The sequence below is a fragment of the Seriola aureovittata genome, chromosome 7 (genome assembly GCF_021018895.1).
Source record: "Seriola aureovittata isolate HTS-2021-v1 ecotype China chromosome 7, ASM2101889v1, whole genome shotgun sequence".
Taxonomy (NCBI): domain Eukaryota; kingdom Metazoa; phylum Chordata; class Actinopteri; order Carangiformes; family Carangidae; genus Seriola; species Seriola aureovittata.
The window spans coordinates 25650629-25678466 of record NC_079370.1 but is presented as its reverse complement, the minus strand read 5'-3'; the positions used below and the strand labels follow the sequence as shown (position 1 = coordinate 25678466).

The following is a 27838-nucleotide window of genomic DNA, read 5'->3' as shown; positions in this document are numbered from 1 at the left end:
AATAATTATTTTAGCCGTTTAGCTCCATTCGCTCCCATTCTTTGAGGACTATCTTGCGAGCGCCCTCTCGGTGAATTGCAGCCAAGTTTGGTACAACGGCATTATACGGAAGTGGACGGTCTCTGGTTGTAGTTTCCCCATCCTCAAGTATGTTGCCGGGGTCTTTTCACGCGTTGTTGGCGGGGGTTTTGAGTGCGCTCGCCTCTTTCTCTGCAAAGCTGTCCCTCGGTGCAGACTACCTCAGAGAGATGTGTGAGTCCACACTGGGAAGCTGGACTGAAACGTACGGTGGAGCCACACACTGTGACTGGGTGAGACGGAGTGTTTGTGCTTTATTAATGGAGAAGTTTGGAGATATCCCTTTCAGTTATATATGGGATAGTTTCCATGGTTACGCATAGGGCCCGTGTTCACGTACAATGGAGCTCATTTTGTGTTAGTTCAGTACTGTGGAAAAACTGAAATAAATATGACTGTATCCAAAAGTACGATGGGATTAAGACCAGGGCATAGCTATGAAGTAAATGACAGATTGTGAATTTTTATTGAGTCAATCACATAAACCATAAACACATTTTCACTCACTAAAACACACTATGCACTGTGATGCACTCATGATGCATAATGCAGTCTTTTGTGAAAGCCTATGTCTTATTAGGAAAATTTTTTAAATGAATTGTTATTACACTCCATTTCAGTTGTGTTGAAATAAAAAAAATCTGTAGATATTATGGAACAAATAAATTGACAGAACTTAGACTTGTTCACAGCAGCTATTTTGATATGTCATTGCAGGAAAAGTGTGTTTTCCTCATGAATGGCATTTATTTTTATCATGACATTATGCTAGTTACAAAGTAAAAATAAACATACATACAACACATATAATAGTGACAATATAAAGGAAAAATCCCAAACCACATCTTAACCCACCTGAACTCATATAAGAGATTTTCCTTTAATTTGTCATCCATCTGTGACTGACTGCTGCTTTCCCCTTTCACCTGTACATGTGTTTCCAGCTCCACATCCCCCTGCGGCTGCTGTGTGTAGGCCTGCTGTTCACCTGTAATGCTGTCATGTGGACCTTCTTCTCCAAGGCTCTCCAACAAAGCTCCTCTTCAGCCAGAGCCACAGTCACTACCACTGCATCTAACTTCATCTGCTCAGTAAGCTCTCTGAAATCTCCAATGGTGCTCAAAAAGTTTCAGCGACAGCATTGAGATTCATGTTGCCTCCTGTGTTTGTGCGTCCAGGCCGTCCTTGGGAGGGTGATTTTTGGAGAGACCCATGCAGCTCTGTGGTGGGTGGGCATCTGTCTCACCCTGTGTGGACTGCTGGTGCTTCATGGATCCACACCTCAGGCCCTCCCACAAGACGAAGGCAAAAAGGACAAGTAATGAGTAAAGTGGGTCGCCGCAAGTGTGCAGCCTCTGCTCTTCAGTCATGGTCACAACAAACTGTGGCAAGACTCCCTCAGAGACACATCATGGGAATCCTCAGGCACTTGGAAGTGGAAATGATGCTTTTAAAAAGAGGTAACTCAGTGTCTTAATGCCAAAACAGTGGGATATGTTGCACAGAGCTGACACAGAGAGCATTCAGTAGCATCAGTCCCAGACACACCTCTGACATACAGACTAATATGCCCCTGTTGTTGTGGAGCATTTTCTTTATTGTTTTTTTCACTGAGAGTGTCGGTAATCTGTAGGCCATGTTCAGAACCCAAAAATATTTTGGGTTAATTATAAACTGTGTTGGGACTAATCAGACTGTGTCAGAGGACGTCAGTAGAGTAGTCGGTCCTTCAATGTGACCCGGGACGCATCTGCGTTCACATTCCTAAAAGAATGTGGCCACATGTGGTCCAGACCACCACTGAATGTGGTCTGAGTGATGGGATCTCAAATGTGTCCTCAATGTGTCTTGGGTGTGTTCACACCTGAACTTAGAGCTGTCCACTTGTGGTCGGATCACTTGAGACAGATGTTAATACAGGTCTGAACAGGTCTGAACCGGGCCTTAGAGGTGAGTTGGTCACTGAGATTGTCAGGTTTTGTTTGGGGTCAGTACAATTATGCCTCCTTCAGTCCGAAATTTAATTAATTTTTGAACCATAATTCAATGTGTAAAATAACTTTTCTCTTTAGTTACATGAGTAAAGATAAGATAGTTTACAGTTTTTTAATACACATTTCTCAAAACTTCACAAGCATTTACACGCGACCATTGAGTTTGCAGTGTGAAGTGCTGAGTAGACTGCACACCAAAATAATCAGATATGGAAAACGGAAAGCTCTATACACATAGGTTTACTGCAAATATTTAATGATAAACCCAAAGGTTATTGATTATTATTGATACTTGCATTGAACCAAAATTTGCCAGCCTCCTTTCTCTCAGTAAGAGAAGACTGAAAACATTGCTGCTGTTCTGTCAGGAACACTCAGGTCAGGTAGTGCAGACCATCTGGCTGTGACAGAGCCAGCAGTGAAGACAATCATGATCCAAATCACCAAGTAAAGACATCCTGTTACTGTCTTGTACATAATGTACCCTGCTTAATGCTCACTTGCTTGGGAACTACTTTTTGCAACTGTTTTTGTATGTTCACGCCAACGCTCACCCAGGAATCAGAAACAGGAATCACAGAAACACTGCACTAATATTTGTAACAAGTAGACTTATGATTTAATGTACATATGGACCATCTCATTGAATTAAAGAAGTAGTTCAACATTTTAGGAAATGCTCTTATTTGCTTATTTGTCAGGAACTAGATGAGAAGATTGATGCCACAGTGTCTGGTGAATGTAAGGCTACAACAAACAGGTGGCTTAGCATAAAAATGGAAGCATGGGCAAACAGCTAGCTTGACTCAGTCCAAAGGTAAAAGGAAACTTGTTTTAAAAGTTTAAACTAATTACTAGTATTTTATTAATGTACAACTCTGGTTAACTGTTGTGTCTAAGATGTTACACAGCCACCCACCACTAGCATGGAGCTGCAGCTGCAACAGATGGCAGCGCTCTTCTCCCTGGAAACCAGCACAGTTTGGAAGTAATTTGATGTATAGAATGAAAATGAGGCTGTATGTGTCCGTGTCAGAATAAACTGGTGTATAACTGGACCTGAGCCATGCGTAACCACATTCAGCACAGGTATGTGGACGTTAACCTGCAATGAAAGAAGGCTGCTGGTGTTAGCACTGCTACCGTTGGCCACACTCGGCCAACCAATGTGACGATGTTTACCTGACACTGTGATACCGCTAGGTCTGAAGAGATAACAGGACTTAATATGAACTCTTTTCCTGGGTGTTCTCCTGTTTTTATTCCTCCGCTTCAGCAACAGTCAGAGCTGGAGACATTGTTTTCGGGTTGTCTGTCCATCCCATCCTCGTGGACACAATATCTCAGTAACACCTTTATGGAACATCTTCAAATTTGGCACAAGGATTCACTCGGGCCCAAGGATGAACTGATTACATTTTGATAGTCAAAGTTCAACATCACGTTGATCTAATGTTCATGTAATATATAAGGAATGCCCAAAGGGAAATTCATGACTTAGGTCACACTGTGACCTCACAAAACAGGTTTTTGGCCACAACTCACAAATTCATTCACTAATTATGACACAGTTTCAAATGTCCTTAAGGATAACATGAAGTGATGACATTTTGTATCCAAATGGTCAAAGGTCAACTTCACTCTGACATCATAATGTTCTGCAAAAACACTTCTGGTCATTATTCAATGCTGTAGCACTGTGACCGTATTTCCTGCAGCTTGGCTGGTTGGCGGAGGAAATAACCACAAGGCGATAATCTTTGTTAGACTAATCAAATAGTCTAAATTTAAATTGACATTTAATTGACAGGGAAATAAATTGTTAAGAGCATCTCCAGTACGGACATGAGTAGTCCCCAAATTCCCCAGAATCACAAATTATTCTTTTGAGTTGAGGAATTCTGTTTGCTGTATTAAAAAGACCCTTGAAGAACATATGGGTAGCAGAATACTTTTTATGCACCAGTATAAAGTATGTAAGTAAGTTGTTTTACTCTTGGCAGCCATGAATGTCACACGTAGCTAAGCTAAAAACTAGAGGTGACAGAGTTTCACAGTCAGAGCCCGAGACTCTGGAACGAGCTGCCTGAGGAAATCAGCTCAGCAGGATCGCTGACCTCTTTAAATCTCTTCTGAAACAGACTTTTATCATAGAGCTTTTCCTGATTTTTATTTTTATTTTTATTTTTTTTTTTTTTTTATTGACAACTTTTTATTTTTGGTTGTATTAATTTTTACAGATCTCTTGCTGGTGACACTTCTTTTGGTTTATTTGCACTAAGACACTTTAATTGTATTTCTGATTGCTTGTTTTAAATGTTGCCTCAATCGACCTGCATGATTTATTTTGCTGCCTTGTGTAAAACACTTTGAAATGTGGGTTTCTATAAATAAAGATTGATTATTATTTATTATTATTATTATCACAATCTGTCTAAAATCAGCAATTCAGGGCAGCCTTTTTTTTAATTAACCATTTTATTTAATTTTATTCCTTTTATTGGTTTTATGTCTTATTTTCATTGGACTTTTTATCAATTTTAATCACATTTTATTTTCTATAGTTTTATTTTACACACCTTGACACCTACTGATCGGTTGTTGGTTTTAATTATTTTATTTTTCTGGTTTTTAGTTCATTCGCATCATTTATGTTATGTGTCTAATGTTTTTTCTTCACACTATCCACATAGTTTTTGTTGTTGCAACGTCCTTGATAACTCAGGCTTTGTGCAGCACATTGTGCTTCCACCTGGAATGAAATGTGCTGTGTGAATAAAGTCGTGCTTGATCCTTCTCACTTTTTGGATTTTACTGTAAATTCCTTATAAGGTGTAAAACTGCAGCTGAGTTTGTAAAAATTCAATCAATTCTGTTTCTTTGATGATTGTTACAACAGCCAAACTCTTACAGATGGTACTATTTGTAATATACAGATTTCCATGTCAACTGACAATTTATTTTAGAAGTTAAAAATGAAACCCACACAGTGATATAACACAGTTTGTTGAAATAATGTAAACATGATAAAACTTGAGTGGCCCCATGATATCCAGCACCCATTTACAGTTAAAAGCCCTTTTCTAGCAGCCGTTTTCTAGCTCGCCCAATCACACAGCAACCTCATCCACATGAAGTCAGTCACCATCTGTTTCTTTCACGAGTAATAAAGACTCCAGACACAGATCACAGAATGAAGATGGGTCATTGAACAATAACAAAGTGTGTCATGCTTAAGTATTTGTTCATAAAAGACTGATAAGGCACAAGGTGAATTCAAATCCTCAGAGAAAGGCAGCGGAGTAGTGCTACTGTGTTAGTGAAGTTCTCCTGAGACGCTTTCAAGTCAATCATCCTCCTTGAGCTCTGAATCCTTCCCGCTCCTTTACTTTACCACATAGTTTGATTATATATATTAAAGATTTCAGGGAAATACTGCAGGTGTGGCAGCGTGAGTGAAGCATTAAAAGATCATTTCCACAAAGTGTTAGATTCTCTTTACAGTGTGTGCAATGACAGTGCATTTATAAAGGGACAAGATACTGAGGTTTGGTAAATGTATTCACAAGAAGTTTGCTTCCCTTGTATACCTTGCAAATGGCTGCAATCCGCTGGGAGAGAAGTGGACGTGTCGAATGTGATATGTTCATGTAGATAAGAAGTCTTTGAGATAAAAAATAAAATATATAAATATAAATTCCAAGTCCAAGTGTTTTCTTGCTACGTAGAAAAACTTGGAAATGTCTCTTGTCCACACATTCCAAAGGGATTAAATGTGCTTGCGTAGAAGCTCTGTCACACAGCAGAGCTAGTTGAGTGGTATCTCTATGACGTCCTCCTCAATGATCTCCCCCTGTGGAATGGTGACGTGCTCGGGGGGGCTGTTCTTGCAGCTCAGCCCTGTGAAGGGGCTGCACCAGGACAGAGAGAACGGGCCTCCAAACGCCGTCTGCACCGCCTCCCAACATGGCACCTTCCCCCACTTCCCCGTCTCTCCCTTCAGACGCTCGATTCCCTGGAGAAGACACAGTGAAGTTCTGAGGTGAAATGAGCCGAGCCCAAAAGGACCGAATGTGAATCATCTACATGCAGCTATCAGTCACAACTATGACACACAGGTGATGACAGTGCTAAAAACTGCATTACTATGGTTTAGCTTTTTGGGCTAGTTTCTCAGACACAAGTAAAACTACCCTGACTAAAAAAAACACCCTTGAGATTTAAATTAAATACTAGGTACAGATTTTATACTGAATACTCACTTGCTTTATGTATGTTGAAAGACTTATTTGTTGCTGTAATCATTCCCTCTGTCCATGTTGGCTAAGAAGCTTCCTAGTGAAAATCTAATCAATATAAAGTCCTCACTCTGTAACGCCAGCAGCATTTTCTAACTGACACTAAACATGAACAGTTAAAGGTACAAAATGAAGACAATTTTATTCATGTAGTGCTGAGTCATAACAGAAGTTATCTCAGTGAGCTTTTCATACAGAACAGGTCTATGGAACTAGATGGAGGTGAAGGGATCTATAATATAAACTGAAGCTAATATGAATCTTCAGCAGACTGAGTTGGACAAATTAAATGGTTATCTTCATCCTTGCCCTAGAAGGTTTTACTGCCTTTGTTTTGTACAGTGACTAATACCTCTTTCATTGTACATAAGACATGTGAGTATTGTATTACCAAGCATGGTATCAGCTCTGATTCACTTCTTTTGTCTCAGAAACACGCCCAAGATTGAATAACACACTGCACGAAATTACTCACATGCGCTTTGAAAATAAATAACAAACACCTGAGGAAGAGGAAAAGATTTTCAAATGTTCACAAACAGTGCATGCATCACAGAGCTCACTCATTCATTCATAAAGTTTGGTTGAATCTGAAACAGCAAAAAAAAAAAAAGAAAAGACAGTGCACGTTGGCCTTCTGATTGAGATCAGCATGCTTTGGGATGTGTTAAGCTCGATGGGACGGCTAATGTGACCTCTGTTTGCAAGCTTACCTCTGTCAAGGTTATAAAAGGCTGTCTGCTTCAGAAAGCTTTTGGCAGAGTGAGTTCAACCAAAGCAAATGCATGAGTGTGGAGAGAACATTGCATGGGAAAGAACCAGATTACACACAGTATAGTGGGAGTAGAATGGAAGACAAGGACAGAGGGAAAATTTAACAATGCAGGGCATGAGAGATAAATCAGAAAAGGACTGTATGCAGGGAAAGTAGAAACATTTTTCCAATTATCTGAACATTTGACTTTTCGCCATAGTAATTGCTCCACACTCAAAGTAAAATGACTCCATCCAAATAAAGCAAGCAAACACAGGTTTTGCATTGCAACTGAGAAGTATTTATTCTCTGCTGAAATATCTTCAGAATATTTAGAAAGACTTCTGTAAAAAAACAAAACAAATCATCTCCACCTTCACTCTGCACAGTCATACCAGCAGTGTTTCACATACATTACTAAACTAGCCTTCATCTGTACCATGCATTCACATACCAAGAAGGATACATACAATATCATGTAAACAAAGAATAGAAGAATAAAATGCACACTGCAGAACAGAGAGCAGTTCACACAGGAGAAACTCTTAAATGATAAATACAATGTGTGTATTTTGTAAGTGGTTATGGTGAAAGTTGAGTTAATACTTTGTTAAATGCCTCAAAGAGTTCTGGAAGAATCTGGAAGAGTTCAGAAATACAGTCCAGCTAATACCCAGCTGCTGCCTGTATGCAGGAGAAATACATTTTATACAGCGCTGCCCTTTAACTCCACATGGGATTTAAGATGTTTTCTCCAGCAGAGACAGTTTTCGAGTCAGAGTCCTTCTTTGAGCAGTTCATCGTTCATTAAATTTGTCGCACGCTCACAACATCAAAACACCACATGTGCTCGGAGCACAAGACCTGTTTCACTGGCAACTGATCATGCACACAGACGGAGGGAGCGTTGGTGTTACTGCGGGAGGCCGAACCTTTCCACAAAAACACAGTGTTCAGACAGAAAGTGTTCAGACCCCTTCACATTTTTCACATTTTATTTTGCGGCCTTGAGCTAAAATCGTTTAAATTTGTTTTTTCCCTCATCAATCTTAACGCAATACCCCATAATGACAAACTGATAACAGAATCTTAGACATTTTTGCAAATTTATTAAAAAGGAAAAACTCTGAATATTATCTATTCCACTGCATGTGGAGGGTCACATATACACAGAATTTTTGGAAAGAAATAATTAAAATATTTAACATATTTATAATAAGTAACACAATTTCCAACAAAATCCACACAAAGACCCCTGTACTCCCAGAGATTTGTATTCTTGGACTTATTCCAAAAGCATTGTCCATAAGAACTCATGGAAGTAAGTTGGTAAATCTCTGCCTATTACAAGTGAAACTTCTTATTGCAATACATTGGAAAAGTGTGGACCATTTTTGCAGTCTTTGGATCAATGAACTTTCTTCTTGCATACCAATTGAAAGGTTCACATACATGATCAAACAAAAAAGTCATTTTTCATAAAATATGGGATTCATTGCTACCTAATTCCTTAAATTTTAATTTAATAAGACTATGATTTTCAATTTTTATAAAAAAAAATTCTATTTATTTATTTTGATTAACAGGTATGTAATTACTCACATATACAAGCTGATATATGTTTATATGTAATGTATTATCATTTTGTAAACCAATAATCTTGTCGTAATAAAAGCTGATGGCTGTCAGTTCATTGGCGAGGGGTTGGGAGGGAGGGAAGGAGGGAAAAGTTGTTTCAAGGAAAACCCTGAAAGATATCCAAACCACTCTAGAAACGTGATGTACAATGTTAAGAATCAATGAAGATAAGTGATACAAAAAAAGGAAAAACTCAAGTATCACACTGACATAAGTATTTAGACCCGTCACTATGACACAAATTCAGCTCAGGTGCCTCCCATTTCTCTTGATCTTCATTGAGGATGTTTCTACACTTTAATTGGAGTCACAATCACATCCAATCCAAATTCAATTGTCTGGAGTGGAAAGACATAGACCTGTAAATATGAGGTCTCACAGCTGACAATGCAGATCAGAGCAGAAACCATGAGGTTGAGGAACTGATGCAGAGCCCAGAGATAGGACTTTGTCGAGGCTCAGGTCTGGGGAAGGCTACAAAAAAAACCTTCTGCTGCGTTGCAGTTCCTAAGAGCACAGTAGCCTCCATCATTGTAAATGGAAGAACTTTGGAACAACCAGGACTGTTCCAAGAGCCGGCCACCTGGCCAAACTGACCAATCATGGAGAACGGAACCCGATAGTCCGACCTCCAGAGATCCTGTGTTGAAATGGGTGAAACTTCGAGAGGGACAACCATGACTGCAGCTCTCCACTGATCTGGGCTTTATGGCCAGACAGAAGCCTCTCCTCAGTAAAAGACACATGAAAGTCACTTTGCTAAAAAGCAGCTTAAGGACTCTGAGACTGAGAGAAACAAGATTGGGGGGTTTCAGCAGCAGGGACAAGGAGTCTGGTCAGGGTTGAGGGAAAGCTGAATGGAGCAAAATACAAATGAAAACCTGGTCCAGAGCGCTCAAGACCGAAGACCTCAGCTTATCAATTATTATCAGAAGTCAACTAAATATTTAACAATAACCTAAATGAATAATTGAGTTATCCTCAAGCCACCACCCTATGCAGGGAAGGACAGCCAATATTGATATAGTCTCAAAATATGGAACTCTGATTAATAATTAACAACAGTCACTGTTAGCACAACAGTACTGCACGAGTCCTGTGCTCCTCGAGGGCAAGCTAGTAGATACCGATATGTTGGAACTACTGAAGTATGGGTTTACTATCCTACTCAAACTGCTCACGCCATTACAGAACAACCTGAAACACAAAATTTGGACTATGAAAAAACGAAATGGCAGCAAAGAGTCAGGAGTGAATGGAAGAAGAGGTGTAAGGCCCACACCCCGATGCATTTTCCAAAGAGTCTCAGGGGGGAGTTTTCCAGGGGGTGTAACTGGTTAGCCGTGAGGACGTAAGGCTGAATACAAGAGAAAGTTCTTCAGAGCATGGAGACATTCCTCAGACTGCCGTTGGACATTTTCATTAAGACTTGCTTGTAGCTGACCAGGTTTTCAACTCTTGCGACTGGACAAAGAACCAAGAAAAGTACTAGCACAGCACCAACTGTTCACGTATGGGGCCCATGCACTGATTTTCCAGGATGGAGGGAAGGAGTGTGTGCGAGGCAGAGGGATATTTGTGGGATGTACGGAAACCATATACTGTAAATAAAGATAGACGTAGTCTCCATGACGTCACCCATAGGTTTCTGCAGAGCGGGTTTTGAAGCACAGAGTGGGGCATTCTGTCGTCGCCATCTTGCCAGTACCCGACTCCGCCGAACCCAAAAAGGGGCAAAGAGGATGGGGCGTATGTGGTGCAGAGACTTTGGTACATGCCGACTTGTGGCAAGCATAAGTTCAACCGTCACTCAAAGCAGCATGTTGTCAATCATGCAGAACTTAAACTTAAAATTTAAACGAGTGAATTATATAAAAATGTGTACACTTATCATGGAGGAAATTAGAGAAAGAGAAAGTGACCAAAACTGTTTTTGTACCAGGCTGTAAACATGTTTAATTCTGTTGTAAAGTTGGGCATTTTAACATGGGAGTCTATGGGGACTGACTCGCTTTTGGAGCGACCTGAGCGGCCACTCGGAGAACTGCAATTTTTGGTAATTTACTTCCATGTTGGCTTCATCTTTCAGCCCCAAAGGTTGCCGCTTGGCGAAAACCCTAGCCCTACTGTGAGAGAGTTCACAGTTCACACAGAGTTTACAAGTTTACATTTGGTCATCAAAAATTAAATTTGGCCACCAAATTTAGGGGCCTGGTGGCCCACTCGGCCAGTGCTTAAGAATATTTATGTTTATCCCTGTTTGTCTTTATGGGGTATTGTGTGTAGAGTGATGAGGGAAAGATTTAAATGATTTCATCTTGAAGTTACAACATAACAAAATGTGAAAAAGTCTGACTACTCCCTGAATGCCCTCTATGTTAAAATATAGTTGCTGACAGCCTGTCAACAACATCCTAACAACCTTGTTGAAGTTTACATTTGTACTGACTGAAACCATTTCATTTTCTCAATGAGCACTATAAGAATGATTCAGCAAAACTTGCCAAGACCAAAGCAAGCTGACAATTTGAGTCTGTTTGATGGAACAAACAAACCTCCTGGCTTGTTTTGCCCCAAAAATTACAGAAAAAGAAATCTCTCCCCTCCAACAACAGTTTGGACTTGTAAGTAGTTTTCTTTGAGTGATACTTCAGAGCCTGGAATGTGAGGGTTGGTAGGGTCATATCTCAGTATTTACAAATTTACAATAAACACTGGGTATTCTAAGTAATGATGCATCAATCTGATGCACAACATCAGAATCAGGGATGTTAGTCACCTATGACCTATTCATTCAGTCACAGTGGGGTGTCAACTCTGGTGTAAAATCACTGATTTTAATTGGGAATCTGTATCGGCAGATACTTTGAGTTGAGAATCAGAATTGCTATCAGGAGAGAAAAAGTGGGATTGGTGCATCCCTTATTGGAAGAAGGGGTGAAACAAGCCAGGACTTGACTTTTAGCAGAAAAGTAACTTTTTTGCCAAACTGGGTGTATTTAAGATATTTTCACAATGATAATCAACCAAAAATCCACAATATCCACAATAATATGCAAACTGTTCCTTTATGTGATGTATTTGGTAGCTTTTAAAAGGATCGGCCTTTTACAGAATGGCTCCCACAAGGTCTCTGATTGTAGAGACTAGTACTCTGAATCTAACCCTAACCAATCCTTATTTTCATTCTAGATAGGACCAATTTAAAAGGTTTATATCGTCCATGTTTGAAACACTTCTGGCAAGAAGATTTAAAGGTCAAATCACCCAAATTACAAAAACACATTTTACTACTTACCTCTAGTTGTATCTTGTTTGTGGTGCTTCGGAGCTTTGAAAAATGACATCTGAAAAATTTAACAGCAACTTCTATTTCCAGAAACAATGCCCTGGTTACTGGATATTATTTGATGCTTTTTTAGTCTTCCATGGAAGTAAAAAGAAAAAACAAAAAAGATTGGGAGATTAATCTACAACGAAAATAATCATAAATTGCAGCCCTAAAAGGGAAATTCCATTATTTTCCATTGTGCTAAAATAAAAATAATTTTTTTTCCCTAATCAGTCTACACTGGATACCCCATAATGACAAAGTGAAAACTGAATTTTAGAAGCTTTTGCAAATGAATTAAGTAGGAATAACTGAAATATCACATTGACATAAGTATTCAGACCCTTTGCTTTGACACCCGTTTCTCTGATTGGACGTGACTTTGAAAGGCACACAACTGTCTATACAAAGTCTCACAGCTGACAATGCAGATCAGAGCAAAAACAAAGCCATGAGGTTTAAGAAACTGCCAGCAGAGCTCAGACACATGATTGTGTCGAGGCTCAGATATAGGGGAAGGCTACAAAAAGATGTACTGCATTGAAGGTTCACAAGATCACAGTGGCCTCCATCATTCTTAAATGGAACAACCATAAAGCCCAGATTGGTGGACTGCTGCAGTGATGGTCGTCCTTCTGGAAGTTTCTCCATCTCCACACAGGATCTTCCCTCCTCATGGTTTCTGCTCTGAGCGGCATTGTCAGCTGTGAGACCTGATATAGACAGATGTGTAATGTCCAATCAGCTGAGTTTACCACATGTGGACTCCAATCAAGGTGTAGAAACATCTCAGAGATGATCCAGAGAAATGGGAGGTCTGAATACTGAATCAGTTTTTCCTTTTTAATAAATTTGCAAAATTATCTAAAATTCTGTTTTCATTTTGTCAGTATGAGGTATTGAGTTAAGATTGATGAGGGAAAAATTAAGTGGTCTGAAAACTTTCTGAATGAACTGTTAACTACTGCATGACCACACACTACCAGGGGAAAGGTGATAAAATATGATTTCTTTTTGTAATTTAGTTGAAATAACCCTTGAAGGGAAAGCAAGAAAAGACAGTAAGTAAAAAAAGAAGGCTTCGGATACAACAGAAAGAGAAGTATATCAGAAAAAAACAAAACAGACTCGTCACAGTGTTTGCAAACAGGATTCACAAACTCAAAGTGTTTCTTTTTCTCAGCAACTTGACTCACTCAAGGCAACACAAAAATGACGCAGAGCGCACTTAGTTTGGCAACACAAAAAGCAGATGAAAAGCTGTCCATGGCTAGAGTGGGAGATAGAGTTCATGTTCAGCATTGGGAGCAACAGAACGCCATAGCTCTGCTCAGCTGGGCTGGGCTGGGCCTCGCACTTTGGTTTTGACCCGGCTGCCTCGTTCCCTGTGCTGAGCTCTTACACCACATACTGGTATGTCTCAGCCTTCCCATGGTCAGGGGTGGAGAAGGGACTAAACCACAATAAGGAGAAAGGGTGTCCAAATACCGCCCTCATGTTCATCCACTTAGTTTTTTTAGCCCATCTTCTCTCTTCCTTTTTCAACTGCTCTATACCCTGAAAACGAGAGATAACCAAACTTCAGTCGGTGTTGCGTCTGTGACGCAGTCAGTAATCACAAACCAGATTAAGAAAATATCAATTTCTTTCAAGAACTACATGTCAATAATAAATAAATAAAACTTTTTGGAAAATCAACTGGGCCACAAACCCAGTAATTCAGCCTTTGTGTGATTACTAATACAGCTGCTTGAGTTCTGTTGACTTTCCCTCTGGGTGTTGTACAGTCTCAATATGTCAAAGCCCTCCCACTTTCATTAGTCTCTCTCTCTCTCTCTCTCTCTCTCTCTCTCTCTCTCTCTCTCTCTCTCTCTCTCTCTCTCTCTCTCTCTCTCTCTCTCTCTCTCTCTCTCTCTCTCTCTCTCTCTCTCTCTCTCAGAGAACTGCCGAGTATGTGTTGAGATAATATACAGTATCAATGAAAATACATTTTTGTCAACTTTCAATATTTACAAGCATTTATTTACAGTCACAAATGATTTTTAGACTTCAGAAACACAAGCCGCTCCAGCAAAAATACACACAGCGCATAAATATATCAGAGGGGGGAAAGAGCAGGGGTCCTGAGTGGCTCATGGACCCAGTAGACACACACACACAAACACCCAGACACACACACACCATACAGACTAGAATGGCATCAGACTGCCTCCAGCAGCTCAGACTAGGGATGCAACGATTATAGATTTTGATGGTATGAATATAGCCTGAGGAATAATCACACTTTCATGATTATTATGCATTAACACTACTAATGTATTATATCACATGGGCCTTCTTTAGAGATTTTAATGTGTTATATATTACTGCCTTTTGAAACAAAAAATAATACAGGAACCAAATAATACAGTAAAAATAATAAATAAAGATTAAAAAAGTCTCTCTCTCCCTTTGGAATTAATCCCTCTGTAATCATCTATGTCAGTATTTCCTTTTTAAAACAAATGGAGTCAAAGGCTGCAGGATCTCTGTCTGCAAATATATCACAACATTATTTAGTATTTTCAGTTTGTGTGTTCTTTTTCTAAATAAAGAAATTGAGAACATCTCTTATGCAGTGTTATTAATAAGTGAAAAACAATGCATTAAAACCCACAGCACAGTGCTGGAATTTACAAACTCCTAGGATTGGATATATTTACCTACCATACCCGTCAGACGGGAGGGAGCAACATAATGTTACGTTAAATATCTAATTCAACGTTCAAATTTAATTCTTACCAACTCAGTGTTTCATTGAGTAACTTGACACTAATGTAATTTAACTTGTTAGTATTACTATTACTTGGGCGTGTAAAGCAGGTGGTGACCCCGCAGATGCTGCATCAAGTTCGATGTGTTACACCCTTTGGCTGCACGTTTTGCTTTACATTAAGCAGTAGTCAGTTGTCAGATCCTGTATGGTTTTGGTAACATTGCATGTCTAATAGGAATGGGATAACATAATTTAACTAACTCAAACATCTGGGCAAGAAGGGGAGGGGGCGCTTATATGAAAAGATCTAAAGAGGTAAAACTTACATTTAATTTTATTTGTATCTTATTCAATGTAATTATTATTCAATGTATTTCTCTGTTTTTTGAGCTACACTGCAGACTGGAGTCTCTGCTAACGGTGACAGCCAGAGAGTGTCATTTGTGGTCTCACATGAAGTCCAAATAAGTCCAAATCCAAAACACAATGAACGTACATTCAGTGGACCTGCATTGTGTCTGTGTCCTGTATAAAATGGATATTAGTTACTGTTGCTATGCCTGTCAAGCTTTGAAATCCAGTGTAGTACAAATTCAATTTACAGTGACATCAATGAAATATATGCCACTCAAAACTCATCATTTTTGAAACAGTAGATCCTTAATTTAAAAAGAAAAGGAGACAAATGCTTCTTACTTTTTAGCTGGCACCAACTGCAATGACAACCTTTGTCAGCAGGTTTTATCAGCTGTAGCTAGATTGCTAATTCAATGAGTTGGTCAAACTCTTTCTGCAGTTGACTTACTATGGTGTTTCTAGCTGAATCTGAAAACCCTGGAAGTAAGAGTAAAGCTCACAGGACCCAGGTTAAAACTCATCATCCACCCCAGATGATGATCCATGCAGAAAGGAAGTAAAAGTTCTTGTGTTTTGGGAGGAGTAGTCTGTCCCATTATGTATGTTAAATAATAAATGTAATGTGGCGCATTCCCAGAGTTAGTAGTAACAGGCATGCTGTTTTTTTTTGGCTGCAAGTGAACGATATTGCTGAGCGACCTGGATCTGAGCAATAAATGTGTTCTTCCCCAATAAAGGGATACAAGGAGACATTAACAAGAAAATGTCTTTTTTATGTCTATTTTCATTTTCTATTATTATAATCGTCACAATGATGATACTGAACTAAAACTGAAGGTTCAGAAATACAAAGTCAATCAGCTTAAATTAACGGCAAAACGGGACACACTCGTTCATTCCTCTTCCTCTCTTGCTAATAGGGTAACATAATGTACCGTATCGTGCCTCAACATAACCTGATGTAACGTAACGTAACCCCCCCATCCCCTTCCCCTGCAAGTTTAAATATCATGTGACATGGTGACATTCTGCAGTGTTGGCAAAGGTTGCTAACCCAAGTCTCATGCACCAATCATCACTTAGAAAGCTCTGCACACTCTGAATGACAGGCATATAGAGAGAGATAGTAAAGAGACAGAGAGGGAGGGAAAAAACTTTTGATGGGCTACTCATGCAGTGGGATTTCTCCCAGTGCTGTAGATGGCTGCCCGTCTGACAAATGGGTCAACTTGTTTGTGTGTGTGAGAGAGAGAGAGCAAGAATGGCGCAAGGAGGGGCTGAGTGAATCAATGCACTGTGCAAAGCTCAACAATGAAATAAGGCTTTACCCATTTGAAGTAGTAAAAAAGAAAAAGAAAAAGAAAATCAATAGGGGGCAGTCAATGTCGATATTGTGGCGGGCCACCACAAATAAATCAATTACAGGGAGCTGAATTATCCACAGAGGTGTCCTCCTCTCCATAACAAGCAGACCAGGGGATTAAAACCGGCAGAAAAGACAGAATAAAGCTGTTTCACGTCAAAAATCAGTGATTCACTGACGCTCTTCAGTGGACAAAGTACGTCTCCAGTGGCTGGGAGCTGAGCTAACTAACATTTACTCAGCTTTTTTCTCAGGTGACGTAAGAACATCCGATGACTAAAATCCTTAATCTGGTTAAAATATATAGTTGAAAACAACTAAGGTGTAAAATGTATATGTAGCTTAAAACTAGATTTACATTTTTATATTTACTCATTTGGGAGACGTTTTATCCAAAGCGACTTACAAGTGAAGGACATCACTACGCTTCAGTGCAGTAGGAAACCTTGGTGTAAGTATTAAGTACTACATCTATTTAATAAGTGCAAGGAGATTGTATAAGGAAGTGCACCAAAAGTGCATATTAAGTGCTAGTTTGACATGTTACGGTTTTAGAAAAGGAAGTCAATTTTGGCGTTTCTGGCAGGCAACCACAACACTGACGCGTGTGCATAGGCGACCAAATGAAACAGACTGTTACCATGATTAAAATCACATATTTTAGTGTGAAGGGTTTGCAGTATGAGTGTTGAACTTGATGACCAGTTTGTTCTCCACCGTTGAGCGATCATTCTTTCCTACCCAGTGACAAGAAGTGGGGAGGGGCTCAGTGTTTCAGGTGATGCTTTAGTCCCTGCAGGTTTAGTATTTTTTACTGTTGTTGTGCAGTTTCAAAGTTTCAAACATAAACTGTATTTACCCAGTAACAAATCTAGAGTTGCCGGAAGTGGAAGGGCCACAATGCGTACAACACACACACAGCATAGCATTCCTCTCGTACTGCAACCAAAGGTAATGCATTAGCCATTGTGGCACAAAGATCTATTTCTTCTTCACTGGCTCAGTTGGTCTCTCTCTGCAGTCTCCTCATCAGTTTTCTCTACCTAATGAACATCATGCACTTGCACACGACCATGTGAAATTTGAACTCAAATAAGTATATGTGATCATTCTGGTCGCAGTCTGGAGCCCTGCTTTAAACACTGGTAGTACCATTAGCATTGTGAATGCTACAGTCACAGAAACTACACATTTACATCTGAGACACTCACTATTTGAAGTTACCAACCTTAATGGTCATAATAAAGACTTGAGGGTACTTGTACTTTTTACAACAGCGCATTCAGAAAGTATTCAGACCCCTTCACTTCTCTCACATTTTGTTATGTTGCAGCCTTGTGCTAAAATCAAAGAAATTCATTATTTCCTCATCAATCTACACTCAATGCTCCATAATGACAATTTTCTTTTTTTGCTATTGTATTGTTAAGGAATAACTGAAATATCACACTGACATAAGTATTCAGACCCAATGAACACTTTATTATGACACTTGAAATTTAGCTCAGGTTCCTCCATTTCTCTGCATCATCTCTGAGATGTTTCTACACCCTGACTGGAGTCCACCTGTGGTAAACTCAGCTGATTGGACATGATGTGTAAAGACACACACCTGTCTATATCAGGTCTCACAGCTGACAATCATCAGAGCAGAAACCATGAGGAGGAAGGAGCCGCTGCAGAGCTCAGAGACAGGACCTCCATAGTTCTTAAATGGAAGCAGTTTGGGACAACCAGGACTCTTCCTGCAGCTGGCCGCCCCAGCTTACCAGAGCAATTGGGAGAGAGAATGAGAGGAGACCAAGAACCTGATGGTCACTCTGAGCTCCTGTGTGGATATGGGAGAAACTTCCAGAAGGACGACCATCACTGCAGCTCTCCACCAATGTGGGTTTTATGGTAGTGACAGGTGGAGCCTCTCCTCAGAGACAAAAAAACAACTAAAGGACTCTCAGACTGTGATGAAACCAAGACTGAACAATTGGGTGTCCTTCAGTAAGTTTCTCCCATCTCCAAACAGGATCTCTGGAGTTCAGCCAGAGTGACCATCAGGTTCTTGGTCACATCTGTTACCAAAGCCCCTCTCTCCCAATTGCTCTGTTAAGCCAGGCGGCCAGCTCTAGTTAGATTCCTGGTTGTTCTGAACTTCTTCCATTTAAGAATGATGGAGACCACTGTTCTTCTTGGGAACTTTCAATGCAGCAGAAGAGCTTTGTATCCTTCCCCAATCCTGTCACTGAGCTCTCCAAGCAGTTCCTTTGAACTCCTGGCTTGATTTTTGCTCTAATATGCATTGTCAGCTATAGACAGGTGTGTCCCTTACCAAATCATTTCCAATCAATTGATGATCAAGAGAACTGTGACGCACCTGAGCTAAATTTCAAGTGTCATTGCAAACGGTCTGAATACTTATGTCAATGTGATATTTCAGTTTTTTCTTTTTAATAAATTTGCAAAAAAATCTACAATTCTGTTTTCATTCTCATTATGTTGTATAGAGTACAGATTGATAAGGGATTTTTTTCTAGCATAAAGCTGCAAAATAACAATGTGAAAAAATTGGTCTGAATTAGGGCTGGGCAAAACAACATTTAGAACCTCTCACTGACTTCATCTTGCTCATGCTGCTTAATTCAATTAATACTTTCCCAAATGAATGTGTTTGTGAACTTGATACTGAAAATTGTGAAAAATACTGCCTTGTGTTCAGTCAAAGTGGTGATATGGATGACACAAGCACAAACACTGAGCCTCAACCCAAGCAGCTTCTACCTATAAAGAATGCTGTGTCTGTCATTTGGGGACATTTTGGCTTCAGTGAAGACAACATCAAACAAAAAGAAGTCATATTGATTTGAAGTCATATCGCTCATCCCTAATCTGAATACTTTCTTAGTGCACTGTACCTCAGGCTGCAGAGGGAGAAGCATCACTTAGCTGTAAAAGTTTGAATTAGAAGTAGAAGGTCAAAGACGTTTAACGTTTAAAAAGCAAAGGGTGGAAGCAGCAGGGAGAAAATCTGAAGAGCAGAAGGAAGTAGTGAGTTAAAAAGGATAGGAGGAGGATTGTTGGTCACTAAATGGTTCACTTACAGTCTCGTCGGTACAGATGGAGTGGACTTGGGTGCCGAACATCACAGAGGTGAAGATGAGGAAGAGGAGACCCTCAAAGCACAGGAGTATAAGGAGGATGACTGTTGCTGGGGGGGAGAAGGAACTGCACTCTGGGGGATGGAGGGACATGAAGGAAGAGAAGTGAAAGGGCAAAGAAGAAGGATCATATGAGGAACTGCTACACTACAATCAAAGAAACTACAGTACTCTACTGTTCAATCAGCAGCAGTAAGGGTGCAAAGCTTTGAAGCAATTCAGTCTACAGGTACATCCACTAGTCACCTGTCAAGTTGCTTCAATTTAATGGAATGGGTAGAGTGTTTGGGATATGGCGATTTATCATTTTGTTGATTTTTCATGCTTATTCAACAAAAAACCCATTTTAAAAGAGAAAGTTATCTTTTATTTGGAATAAACTTGAGCATTAATTTTTAAGATTACTTAAAAATGTACCGTTTCCCTTCTCTCTGGAATAAACCATAAATCACTCCTGCCTCCAACTCTTTCAAAATGCAGCAGCGCAGCTTCTAACAAGTTTTAACAGATGACATCACATCACCCCAATCCTCACTTCTCTTCACTGGCTCACTGTCCGTTTTAGAACTGGTTTTAAGATTTTACCGATCAATTTTAAAGCATGCACCACACTACGTAACAGAACTGTTAGGGACTTTAAGCAGCGACGGTTGAAGGGAAGCTATAGCGTGACGCAGTGACTTAGATTCTATGTCGAACCTTCCTACCGTCGCAGCCCAGCTGTCTGCTGCGAGAGAAAGAAGAATTATACGTTTTTGTAATATGTGCCAGTCATTTTCTTTATAATAAATTATACCGTTAGTAGTTTTATGGATTTTGAGTATGTTTTTTAAAGATACCTGATAATTTGACAGATTTTTCCAGTTTATTCAGACGTCAGCACAAACTGTTGTTCACCTGCCATCCTCTGTGTATTGATGAAACCATGACGCTGTCCGTGGTGCTGAAGTAATAGACGGATTTATACAAACTGCTCATTTGATATTAAATCGTTTCTAAAGCAAAAATCAACTTTATATCAATTTACTTTACCTTATCTCTGTCCTGCTTTTGTTTATATTACCTTTGAGCCTCTTGCTATTATTGCTTCAATTGTCAAAGCGCCTTGCAAACTCTGTTTTTAAAAGGTGCTGTATAAATAAAGTTATTAAGATGCATTCATTCAAAATGGGAGTTGCTGATTCTCTCTATAATAATGTATGGTCTTGTAGGTCTTGACCTTACCCTTGATGTTTTTGCCTTAAGATAATGTATATTATAATTTGGCACTTTAACCTCCTAAGACCCGAACTCTTGCATGGCGTGCATTTTTAATTTCTCTTTGCTATTTATTCTGATTGGGACCTGAGAAAAATGATGTCCACATATGAGGACATTAGTTTTAAATTTCGATTACTGAGTGGCAGTATAATATTCTCATATGTGGTCACCAGGCCCTTGTTGAGAAAAAGTTAGTATTGTGGTCTAGAGAACCCAAAATGTGAGGTCCACATATGTGGACGCCAGGTCCTAGGAGGATACAAATTGAATTGAACTGAAATGATTGTCTTTAACAAAAACATCAACCCGTTGGTGTACTAAGTATTCTTACATCAACATGGAGGGGATGTTAATGAAGTTATTAATCCTGACACTAATTATGTGTTACAGTCATCTTCATAAAATAAAATTTAAGAAAAATTAAAGGACAACATTGTACAGCAAAAGCAAGTTTCTTTGATAAGACTCAACCTAGTTATGTTGTACTGTAAGTAGAGATGTTGCAGCTAATTATAGTGGGGAGTTGAGCGTCAAAATAACTAGTTACAACTTTAGCAGTTAGTGTTGACTTCACTCTCAAATTCACAATCAGTTGGTGCAACATGCTGCTAGTTATTTAGTAGAGCTCATTAACTACATTGCCTGTGCTCTGCCGGCCATTCTCTATACTCACAGGGCCAGCACTGCATACAGGATATTTACATCTGAGGACAACCACATTGGGATTTGATTTAATTGTTGGTGGGAAACCTGAAATTGTACAAAAAATGTAGAAAGGTAAAAAAAACAATTTCCTTTTATGTGTAGAGAGTAATTAAAGGCAGTGAGTCCAACAGGAAATTGCAATGGAAAAAGAATTAAAGTCTGGGGTTGCTGCTTTATGAGTGGTAGACTTTGTTTCCATCTTTAACCAAAATTTCATCTAGTTTTTTAACTGTAATTAAATGTTAGTTCTGTAGACTGCTCTGATGTGCCTCCGATTACACACATATATGTCAGTTTTAACAAAATCGAAATACAACTAAGCTGCTAGAAGAAGTCAAAGACAGTGGTCTATAATAAAGCTGTAACATAAAGTTTGGCACATTAGCAACCAGGATTAACAAGCAAAACAGGTTCACAAAGATCTTTAAATGTTTACCCTGCCAGTATCAGTGCACATTGCCACACGACACAATAATGAAAATATAACTTACTTGCCGACCAAGTAAGTGCCTCAGTCTGGTTGCGCGTCAACCACACGCAACTTATGAAGGTTTTTAGTGTGCTGTGCAACCCAGTTCCGTCAAACTAGTGGTACAGGGAGGGCACACTAGAGTGCAGCAATAATGTGAGTATTTCATTCATACCTGTAAATACTGTATTTTTGATAGCTGTGGAGAGAAGCTAGGTGGGTCAAAGGATTAAATTATTCATCTACTTTTCCTACATTAACAGTATAACAATGCAATTATTTTCTATTCTTATTATCAACAAATCCCTTGAAGAAGCCAATTATATACTGTTGTCCTTTAAGACGACTTAAGCCATCCCCTCTATATCCAGCATGGCTGCACATCCCAGCAGTGAGCGAAAGGCGCTTGTTTCTATGGTGGAGGCTCAGAAATATGTAGAGAGCTATCAACAACCACGCTGATCCCAGACATTGTGGATATGTCAAGGTAAGTGCATGAATGACCCTGGCTGCATGGACACAGCACCTATCCAAAGTATCTGACAAAGCTGAATGGAACAATGCTCAACATACTGAACTTCAGGAGGTGATGATTGTCAAAGTTGTCTTACTCTCTCACTTAACTTTATGAGCCGGATGTGAACTGATGGTTCTGATTTTCTTTTTTAAGTCTGCCTGGGAACAAAACCTCAGTATATCTTTGACAAATGAAATCTGGAGAATTACTCTTAAAGATCAGGCTTTGAATGAACTCGACAGAAGGTGAAAGCAAACCCAACCTGCGAAGTGCAACACATTTGTGGGAACCTGTGCGACAGTGTCAGAACAAATTTTCTGAGTAATATTTGATTTCCAATGTAGAAAGAAACAAAACAACATTTGTTAATTTGCTGAATGAGTAAAAAAATGTAGATTACATTTAATTCAACGAAAAGATTTCATGATTCCTTGCTTAATTTCAGAAACGCTGATATATTGAATTATGTTCATTTAATTTACAGCTGTAAAAATTCCAAATAAAAAGTGTCTACAACCCCCAAGGATGGTTGCTTCCACTATTACCATCACCTTTTCTTAGACACGTTTCCTGAGAGAAATCTTGGTTTTAACAAAATCAAAGCTTTATATATTGTTTTATGTTAATTATATTAATTTGCACCACAATAAAAAAAAATTCAGAGAAAGTTACAGTGAAATGCAATGTCAGTTCTTAGATCTTAAAACAGCCTTTTTTTTTCTCTCCCTCTTTTTAAGAGTGAAGGACATTGAGGGCTATGGAGCTTTAAAAAACACTCACTTGTCCAATCATCTTCAAAGCAGTAGAGGAAATGGAAGACCACCATGACGAGAGCGTGAAGAGAGATGAGTGCAATGTACATCTAGGTTAAAAAAAAAAAAAAAAAAAACAATGAAAAAAGAGGACACAATGAAGGACAATTCACCACATACACCAACTGCAAACAGAGAGGTCATGTTAGGGCAACTTCTTACTGTCAAAGGCCGAAACTTGGTCTTTGGCAGCCTTCTTCAGTTTATAATCTAATGCTATGTTTTGGTCAGCATATATTATAAGAGACTCATTGTTGCAGTGAACTTACTGTGAAAAGCACAAAGTACTTTTGATTGTTCTCCCCAACACAGTTATTGACCCAGGGGCAGTGGTGGTCCATCTTCCGTATGCAGCGTTTGCAAACACTGTGAGAGAGACAAGCAAGTTACACGTGAAGGAAAAAAGGATACTGCACCAACCGTAGCAAGGGACAACACTAGTAGAAAGTGAAAGGCATCACATTCTGGGGAGGAGCAATTTCACAAATGAACTGAAGCTAATATGTATTATAATAGTCTTCCTTTTTCTCTACAAAAACACTGCAGCTTTAAGCATGGGATTGGGTTTTTTTTATTATTATTATTGTTTTTAAATATGACAAACAAAGTTTATTTTGACTCATTCCCACATACACCACCCTGCTGCTGTAAATACTACAGCACCAAATGTGTATTAATCCATATCTGAAAACAGAACTGAACATGCACCATTTACTCCTGTTTGAATAATGTTGGGCTACATAATGAATACAACCACTTCTGTGACTAACACGTTGTTACTTTGGTCTTTTAATTAGATTTGTAAGTAAGATCCAGAAGTTTCTTTTTCGCTGCTGTTCATATAATGCAAAGTGATGATGATTTTTAAACGATTAGCTAATTATTAAAGATGAGTGTGAGACTTGTCACTACATTACTGACAGTGTTATCTTTTTTTTCTTACTTCATTAAGTGATACAAAACAAGTGAAGACAAATGTAACAATAATGAGATAGATTGGAGCAAACACATAACAGAAGATACAACAAACACGTGAGAGAAAAACGAGAGATAACTGCATTGGGTATCTAATAGAATAAAGACAAAAAAAATGTGTGTGTGAGTGAGACAGAATTAATAGAATGACATTGAGGTTTTGCATGTATGAGGAGCAAACTACCCACATAAACACACAGCATCAACCTGTACACAGTGAGAATTTCATATCCTTTTTGCCCTACCTGCAGTGGTGTGCTCGGTCAGGCTTGATGCTGCAGCACTTGGGACATTTGTATACCACCTGCCCTGGTTTCAGCTGAAGGCTTTCTATGTATTCCTTAGTAGCATTCCCTTTTGGAACTGCCCCCTGGTAGGAAAAATCATAAAACAGGAGACGACTTAAGTCATTTCCAGCTCATCAATTATCACAATGAAATAAATAGGCAGAGGCTAAATGTACTGTAATTCAGGTCCATTATTCAGCACTATTTAAAGATAAGACCAAAATCTTCTCTGCATGACATTGAGGGTTAAAGTAAGACAGCCTGTCACCTCATTTCAATGTGTGTGTATAAATGACCCCAAAAAGCCCAACTTACAGGGTCAGTGCACATGGCCCTGAGGTGCGAGGCGAGAGCAAGGAAGGCTAGAATGTTGAACAGGGTCCCATTCACAATGCTGTATGTCAGATTCTTGGAGGGCAGCAGCATTACAAACAGCACTACAAACTCAGCATACAACACCAGCATCCAGGTGATGATGGCACACACGATGCCGCAGGCGTCCCTGATGAACCACATGGCGGAGGCCGAGGAGGAAGTGATAACGTCTTTGGAGATAGGGATGCGTTGTTCAGTCTGTAGGCAGTTGATTCCTGCCCCATCCCCGGCCTGCCCACGCGCGTGCTCTACATCCCTGCATCTGTGCACTGGGCTCTTCATCCTTCATCTAAGCTAGATGCCTGCTGCCGCCACCGGACACACTGCGCCTTTACACCTCAGTCACCGCATGCTGGGGGGAGAGGAGCAGGAGGGTCGCAGGTTAGAGTCCATAGTTTGGTTCTCAAGAGAATTTCTGAAGGAAAAACCATTTTATTTGTGGGTGAATATATGGCTTTGATTAGCTTTGAGAATTAACTTTTTTTTTTACTCTTAACTGAATACATTCTGTTTTTTAAGAGTTGGTTTAACAAATAATTTGATGAGATCAGGATGGGATTTGGAAAGTTGTGATGGGCATATCGGTTAATCTTTTAGAGTCATTCTTCTAAGAAAAAAAATTCTCTGTTCATTCATGCATTAGCTGTACTGCTTATCTGTAAAGGGTCGCAGGGGGCTGGAGCCAATCCCAGCTGACATTCAGCAAGGGCAGGGTACACCCTGGACAGGTCCCCAGTCTATCACACAGGCACAGGGGGAACATGCAAACTCCACACAGAAAGGCCCCAGGTCCGGGTCTCAACCCTCTTGCTGTGAGGCAACAGTGCTAACCACTGACAATATGCTAACCACAATCTCTGTTCAGATTGCTAGTTTTCCATCAAGTTTGCCGAAGCCCAAGCTGAATAAGCAAATATTCATATGTCTACACAGTGGACCTACATATTATTTTACTAATGAAACTCATTTCATTAAAACAATGAGTAGAAACTATCAACAGCTCTTTGTACATTTGCAATCTTGAAAACCTGCAACTTGCACAACTTGAATGAAAAGAATTGCAAGTAATTGTGAGCTTTGCACCTGTGCAGGTGCTAATGATGATGAACATGACAAAGCACATTTGTGAATGATGACAAAACCATCTGATACAGGAAATGCTGACTGAAACTGAACTTTCCTGTTCTACAGTAAAACCTGACTGTGTTACAAATGACACTTCCTCACATTGAACACAATTATATAACCATGCATCCAGTGGCAGATTTAGATATGGGCAACATGGGCAGCTTGTCGGGGGCGGCATGGGCGCTTGCAAAAAAATGAAAAATAAAAAAAAAAATGTTACATTTGGATGATCACATCAATGACACCATGTCACCATGTGGGTCAGAGCGGGCACCCTTTCTAGTTTGTGCAGTTTGCTGCGAAGGTCTCCTCTCTCACTCAATACAATTCATTCATAACACTGTGAATACAGCCCTGTAGTTTCACACACATAATTTTTCTGGATTGGGTGAAATTGTGAAGAATAATAAACTAGTGTGCACAACACCATGTGTGCCCACAAGGGTACAAAAGTATGCAGCAACAACAACACATTTCAATACTGAAGTGACATTGTATTGTTGTAAGTTGTCAGTCAGACATTTCAGTGTAAGAACAATCAAGGGTACTTTGCCATCTGGGGATACTAATACAGACATCTTATGACAGGAAGCTAGAGGTGAAAGCTGAGCAGGTGTGTTGGTCTGCCGAAGCTCTTGTCACTGTAGAGGTCAAACATGGACAGAGCTGCATGCCTCTGCAGTCTGACTCAGTGCCACACTAACTGGAGCTGTATGACAGATCACTGAGTAGATGGAGAGGTCACTGAAGGATGACCTGGAGTGCTCATCATACCCTTGTGACACGTATTTAAAACCGTACTTTCACATACCTTAAAAATTCTGTGCAACAAGCTGTGATATGTGATGTGACTCAAATACATTATTACTATTATCAGATTTAAAAAAGTACGTATACTGATTTGGTTTTTCATGCAAGGTCTCCAGCTCACCCTGTACCAATGGGTGAAAAGTTTCTATTTCGTTGCTAGTCAAACAAGCTAGCGGCGTAATCTTTAGCCAGGTTATATAAGAATATGCTAGTAATGTCAAATTCAGCAAAACCCACATTAGACTGCTTTAATGCCCGGTTGGGTAGTTTATAGGCCTATATACCTACTCAAACCTAACACACATTAACGTCTATCCATTTTAGCTTACGATAGCTGCTTAGCTTACGTGTCGGAGTGAACATTTACTGACCTGTTTGCATATCCCTGTCAATGTCCTTCCCTTCAGCTGTAAAGCGGTAGACCCCAGGAACGTGTGTCTACCGTCAATTGAGATTAATTATGATTATTTCCCGCAGAATCTCACCTGAAAGACGAGCATCCTTCGGCCGCTTTCGCTGCGACTGCTCCGTAGCCCCCCTCGATGTACTGCACCCGCCCCTCCACCAACAACAAGACGTAATGACGTAGGAGAGAGGAGCTGAGAAAGGCTACGTCACAGGACATTCCTTGACATATTTGCGGATCTATTAATTTATCTATTTATTTATCTAGCCGAGCTATTACATACTTAGTTTAAAGGCAAGCAAGGTTGGGTATATTTTATCATATCAATATCATATCAATAGTATCAATTAAAAAAGCGATTTTATACAGCGTTGATC

At 39.6% G+C, this 27838-nt stretch overlaps 2 protein-coding genes across 9 annotated transcripts; one reads left to right on the top strand and one right to left on the bottom strand.

Annotated features, from left to right (window-relative positions):
- Nucleotides 1–128: 128 nt before the first annotated feature.
- tmem42a (transmembrane protein 42a) lies at nucleotides 129–5258 on the top strand. The gene is made up of 3 exons (XM_056380468.1): nucleotides 129–311; nucleotides 1023–1169; nucleotides 1257–5258. Exons 1-3 carry the CDS (start codon nucleotides 150–152, stop codon nucleotides 1398–1400), a joined length of 453 nt encoding a protein of 150 aa, XP_056236443.1. The 5' UTR covers nucleotides 129–149; the 3' UTR covers nucleotides 1401–5258.
- Nucleotides 5259–27613, bottom strand: zdhhc3a (zinc finger DHHC-type palmitoyltransferase 3a). 8 transcript variants are annotated; one of them, XM_056380465.1, is made up of 8 exons: nucleotides 27541–27596; nucleotides 25058–25532; nucleotides 24701–24825; nucleotides 23750–23846; nucleotides 23449–23530; nucleotides 21651–21727; nucleotides 19661–19791; nucleotides 5946–6087 (listed from the first exon to the last, which is right to left on the bottom strand). In XM_056380465.1, exons 2-7 carry the CDS (start codon nucleotides 25397–25399, stop codon nucleotides 19702–19704), a joined length of 813 nt encoding a protein of 270 aa, XP_056236440.1. In that variant the 5' UTR covers nucleotides 25400–25532; nucleotides 27541–27596; the 3' UTR covers nucleotides 5946–6087; nucleotides 19661–19701. The 8 variants fall into 8 exon arrangements, with proteins under 8 accessions (XP_056236434.1, XP_056236433.1, XP_056236435.1 ...); XM_056380466.1 differs by lacking the exon at nucleotides 5946–6087 and adding an exon at nucleotides 13512–13650 and having other exon boundaries at nucleotides 27541–27603; XM_056380459.1 differs by lacking the exon at nucleotides 21651–21727 and having other exon boundaries at nucleotides 5259–6087; nucleotides 25058–25469; nucleotides 27541–27613.
- Nucleotides 27614–27838: the final 225 nt, after the last annotated feature.